Raw genomic sequence first — 6,000 nt, forward strand, 5'->3', positions numbered from 1 at the left:
GACGCATCTAAGTAATGCAGGTTCTGGAGCTGCTCACACATAATCAATGTCCAAACTCCATTTAACTAGCCACAAGACCTGTATAACTCATATCCGTATTTAAAGGGACGAGTTGGCAACACTGAGATGAGTATGTAAATTCCTCAATGCTGTCTCTGTCGGGCAGCATGATGGCGTAGTGGTTAGCACGCTCGCCTTGCAATGCTGGGTACCCGGTTCAAATCCCAGCCAGGTCAACATCTGCAAGGAGTTTGTATGTTCTACCCGTGTCTGCGTGGGTTTCCTCCGGGCACTCTGGTTTCCTCACACATCCCAAAAAATAAGTTAATTAGCTTCCCAACTAAATTGTCCCTAGACTACAATACATACACTACACAATAAAGACATATGACTATATTAGGAATTAGATTGTGAGCTCCTCCGAGGGACAGTTAGTGACAAGACTATATATACTCTGTACAGAGCTGTGGAAGATGTTGGTGCTATATAAATACTAAATAATAATAACTGTTGATGCCTGCAGTCACCAAGTGCTCAACACAAATGTGGCCACCACCAGGGTATAAAACCCACAACACAGGCTCAGTTTCAAATTAGCGGATTACACTTTATCAAAACGTTTGTGTACATGTAAAACATAACTTACCGGTACATTGCGGGTCCATGCAAAGCTGGACCCTAGTAACATCAAATCGCCTATAAGGTTTTTGCAATGACTGCCAGGTCACATGCACCTTATACTGTATGAGTAATTGGTATATAGGATCCCACGATGATGGCGGAAGGCCGAAACCTGGTCGGGAAGGAGAATAGGCTACTCTGAAAGGACCAGAGACGGTTTACTCATATAAGGTGCATGTGACCTGGCAGTCATTGCAAACCTTATAGGCGATTTGCTGCTACTAGGGTCGAGCTTTGCATGGACCCACAATGTAAGTTTATATGTTTTACTTGTATCCAAACGTCTTGATAAAGTGTAATCCCCTGTTGTTTTGAAACTCAGTCTGTGTTGTGGTTTTATACTCCGGTGGTGGATACATTTTTGTTGAGCACTTGATGACTGCAGGCAGCAACAGTTGTGGATTTAACCCCGTGCCGACTGCCTCACGCCAATTGGCGTAAATGTGGCAGCAGCCCCAGGACCGCCTAACGCCTAATTGGTGTCAAGTCCAGGGCGGGGTTTTGCAGAAGATCGTGCGCGCATCTCCGCTTGAATGACGGAGTGGTCTCCCAACGGCAATCACCGCTAGGAGACTGTTAGATGCCGAAACTGCCGACTATGTACATTGTACAGCGCTGTTATCTACAGCAGCGATGTACTGGGGACAGCCGTGACGCTCGGCTGTCCCCCTGGGAGACTTAGAAAGCAATTGGCTCTCATAGGCTGATGTCTATGAGAGCCGATCGCTGTGAAGGAGGGAGGGGTTTAATTAAATAAATAGAAAATAGCCATTTTTATTTTAAAAAACAAACAAACACAAATATATAAAAAAAATAAACACAGCAGTAGGGATCAGAGCCCACCAACAGAAATCTCTGTTGGTGGGCAGAAAAGAGGGAGGAGGAGAGATCACTTGTGTGCTGAATTGTACGGCCCTGCAGCGAGGCCTTAAAGGAACCTAAACTGAGAGGGATATGGATGTTTCCTTTTAAACAATACCAGTTGCCTCACACGCCTGCTGATCTCTTTCGCTGCAGTAGTGGCTGAATCACAACCTGAAACAAGCATGTAGTTAATCCAGTCTGACTTCAATCAGAGCACCTGATTTGCATGCTTGTTCAGGGGCTGTGGCTAAGGGTATTAGAGACACCGGATCAGCAAGAGAGACCTGCAACTGGTATTATTTTAAAAGGAAAAATCCATATCCTTCTCAGTTTAGGTTCGCTTTAAAGCTGCAGTTTTAAGGCGAATTGTAAAAAAAAAAAAAAAAAGCTTGGTCACTGGGGGGTGTAAGAAGTTAAAGAGACAGCGCCAGGGAATTTCCATCCCATATAACCAGTACCATGATCTTACCTCAGTGTGGCAGAGACAGAATTTACAGGTGGAAGAGTAACTCCTATGTTCCCACTCCATAGAATGCTCTTTCTTCTTTGCATTAAAGTGGTCTAAGTCTCTTTGTTTCATATGATCCTCTTCCGGTCGCCAGGGTTGGGCTTACAGCAAAGGTGCTGGCTGAGCTGCGCAAGTCCTACAGCGTGCCCGTGGCCCGGGAGCGCACTGCGCATGTGTCTGACATCACTACGTCATGCACAATGACGTCATACATAGTGCAGTGCGCTCCCCGCCACGGCGTGCACTGTAGGACGCGCGCAGCCCGTTTCTCCAAACATTTTGATCTCTTGTATGCTTTAAAGCAGACCTGAACTGAAATACACAGGTCATACTTGCCTCCCGTGTAGTCTACTCCCCATGTAATCTTTCTCCTCTCCCGCATTATGTTTGTCCACTGTGATCGATGGAATTCTCTGTCCTTGATTTTAAAAATGGCAATGACCATGTAACAGCTTCCGGGGCGGCACACTGTTAAAGGGACCCTAGCTGAGAGGGATATGGAGGCTGCCATATTTATTTCCTTTTAAACAATAACAGTTGCCTGGCAGTCCTCCTGATCCTGTGTCTTTAATACTTTTAGCCATAGACCCTAAACAGGCATGCAGCAGATCAGATACTCTGACTCCGCTGACTCGGGTTTTACTAGATTAGCCATATGCTTGTTCCAGGGTTTGACTTAGACACTACTGACAGAAGACCAACAGGGCTGCCAGGCAACTGCCATTGTTTACAAGGAAATAAATATGGCAGTCTCCCTATCCCTCTCACCTCGGGGTCCCTTTAAGCTGTAACCTCGCCCACCTGAACCATAGGGAAAAATGGACATTACCTTGCACATCAGTTGTCCTCTTAGCTATAACTGACAGCAACTGATTTATAAATGACAGCAGCTGATATATTTCAGTTCTGCTAAAATCTAGTCAAAACTAGAAGGGATCATTGTTAGCTGAAAATGCTGAGCTTCTGAGAGGAACTGATGGTGAGGTAAGTATGTAATATTCCTTTGCAGGTACATCATGTGTTTATTTTAAATAATTTTATTTGGTTCAGGTTCCCTTTAATGAAATTAGCAGTTGGCTATAAGAATTCCATAAGGTACAGTGTGCTAAAACTAGCTCTTTGGTGCCTCTTTCCACAGTTGTCACCTCATGCATCTGCCTGTTTTGCCTATGCCTAAAAACGGCCCTGTTCTCCATACTTATACCCTGGTTATTTGGGAACCATGTTCCAGGTCCGCAAGTGTCTCACAAATGAAGGCCGCATTATTATAACCTAATTTACTGTCACATGTTTTCAGCTGTTGCCGATATATGAAGCTCTGAAACTGGTGGATGTGTCTGGCATTGAGACTAAGCGGCAGAACCTGAAGAGAGCCTATGACGAGTTCTTGGGCGAGTTCAATCCCTGCCGCTGTGGCCCTTGTCAGAACAACGGGGGACCTACCATGGATGACAACCGCTGCTCCTGCCAGTGTCCTTCAGGATACGGCGGCCTTGCCTGTGAGCAGACAGAACGACCAGGTAGGCAATGTAATATTTGAGACTGCAGAATGCACTTGGAGTCCCCAGGGAGAAAGGCACTATAAAAAATAATTTATTATTGCCAAATCCTGCATCCTTTTTTTTTTTAAAGCAAGTGGAAAAAAGCTTATGATATACCGTATTTTCTGCTGTATAAGACGTTCCCGAAATATGAGACACACCCAGGTTTAGAGGGCAAAAACCAGAGGAAAAAAATATATACTAAACCTGGTGCGTCTATATTCCAGGAGCGCAATGTACGCGTTATCCCCCAAATGGTGTCCTCCTGTGTGACCCATGTGTCGTCCTGTGTACCCCATGTTTCCTTCTGTGTGCCCCATGTGTTGTCCTGTGTACCCCATGTCTCCTTCTGTGTGCCCCATGTGTTGTCCTGTGTACCCCATGTCTCCTTCTGTGTGCCCTATGTGTTGTCCTGTGTACCCCATGTCTCCTTCTGTGTGCCCCATGTGTTGTCCTGTGTACTCCACTCCATGTCTCCACCTGTGTGCCCCATGTGTCCTTCTGTGTACCCTATCTCCCCATGTGTCCTTTTTTTTGTGCCCCCCTCCCCCCTGTGTGCCTCAGTTCCCCCCTAATCTCCTCCTGCCCCCCTCCATGTGTGCATTTCTGTGGCGTGTTCCCCCCCCCCCCCCCCATGCCTCTGCTACGCTATCCCTGCATGCCTTAGCTCCCCCCGCTATCCCCCTTAAATGTCCTGCCTCTTGTCTGCAGCGTCAGCGGTTTACCCGATACATGCCGCCGCGAGGACTGCAGACACTAATTCTGAATACACAGGGTGCGTTCCCGCACTCGTGTATTTCCAACATGTCCGATTTGCATTTCGATGGATCATTAGGTTGATTTGGCATACTTTGCATGCGAATCGACCTAACGATCCATCGAAATGCAAATCGGACATGTTGGAAATAAACGAATCGATGGGAATTGAGCGGGAAATCGAGTGCGGGAACGCACCGTGTGTATTCAGCATTAGCTGTTCTTTCTACATCCCACATTATTTTACTCCCAGCATGCCTCAGATTGGCATTGACCTAGTCATGTGATTATGCCCACAGCAGGAAGAATTTCCTGCACCTTTTGATTATAAAATATAACAAAATACGCAGTGAAAAGTTGTACTAGAAGTTAGGTTGCTGCCTGATATTGGTTATGTATAGTTGCTCTTAGTCATGCTGCTGGTTCTGTTGTAAAAAGTATAACAAGAGGATATGTTTTTATCTATTCTTGTTATTGCAGCCAAAGAGGCTCATGGCCAATGGAGTTGCTGGTCCTCGTGGTCTGGTTGCCAATCTGGAACACGGCAGAGGTCAAGGTCGTGCAATAATCCTCCACCTAAAAGTGGTGGCAACCCCTGCCTCGGGAAGAGCACACAAAAGGAGTTTTGTTAATTTTGATCTGTTGTATAATCTCATTAAGGCCTTCATTGCATAAATCTGTAGCTATCAGTGCAGAGAAATAAAGGTATAAGTATGAGTTTCTGTTTCATGATTAATTGAATGGTCCCCTGCCAAAGCAGACTCATTGGGTGCTTCTTCTTCTTCTTCTGAACACCCATACCAGTCCTGATAACAATATGCAGGGATTGAATAGCAGGGTTGTAACTACAATTCATTGGGTTCTTCGGCCTCCCAAAAATCCATGATGGGTTCACCCTCCTTGCATAGGGCATGGGGGATGATACGACCTCTCGGTCATTGAGGGCTTTAGTTTTGCCAATGATAAAAAATTTGGTGGGGTTAGCAATATCTAGGTCAGGGAAAGTCAGAGCTGAGGGGTGTATTTCATAAAATAGTAAATTGCTCACTGCAAGCAGGGAGGTTTCCTACCTCTCTAAAAGAAGGAATCATCAAGCCCCTTCTTAAAAAACCTTCCATGGATCCAAATGCTATGAGCAGCTACAGACCTGTCTCCAAACTCCCCTTCTTAGGTAAAGTTATTGAAAAGGCTGTCTATCTGCAACTTGAAACCAGGGTGTCAATAAACAACATCCTGGACCCTCTACAATCTGGCTTTAAGAAACACCACAGCTGTGAAACAGCCCTCATCCAAGTCTGCAACGACCTGCTCATGGCAAGGGACAGAGGGGAATGCTCCATCCTAATCCTGTTGGATCTCTCAGTGGCTTTTGATACAGTTGACCATGAAATCCTGCTTAAAGGGAACCAGAGGCCGCAGAAAAAAGATTCTATACATACCTGGGGCTTCCTCCAGCCCCATATGCATATATCGCTCCCACGCCGCAGTCCTCCGCTTCCTGTATGCGGCGGTACCAGGTCCCGTTGTTTCGGCCAGTCGGCGGCAGCACGCGGCCAACTGGCCGCATCACAGGGGCTCCCGGCATATCCTTACGCGTGCGGCTGCCTACTGCGCAGCCGCACGCGTAAGGGTATGGAGGGAGCCCCTGCT

At 46.4% G+C, this 6,000-nt stretch overlaps 1 protein-coding gene across 1 annotated transcript in view; it reads left to right on the forward strand.

The window, feature by feature from the left end:
* Positions 1-5,067, forward strand: part of C8A (complement C8 alpha chain) — a 54,636-nt gene extending 49,569 nt beyond the window's left edge. The window contains exons 10-11 of the mRNA XM_068239397.1: positions 3,351-3,573; positions 4,831-5,067. Coding sequence (XP_068095498.1) covers positions 3,351-3,573; positions 4,831-4,982 — 375 coding nt within the window. The 3' untranslated portion in view covers positions 4,983-5,067. The remainder of the gene's footprint in view (positions 1-3,350; positions 3,574-4,830) is intronic.
* Positions 5,068-6,000: the final 933 nt, after the last annotated feature.

Source organism: Hyperolius riggenbachi, chromosome 6 (genome assembly GCF_040937935.1).
Source record: "Hyperolius riggenbachi isolate aHypRig1 chromosome 6, aHypRig1.pri, whole genome shotgun sequence".
Lineage (NCBI taxonomy): Eukaryota > Metazoa > Chordata > Amphibia > Anura > Hyperoliidae > Hyperolius > Hyperolius riggenbachi.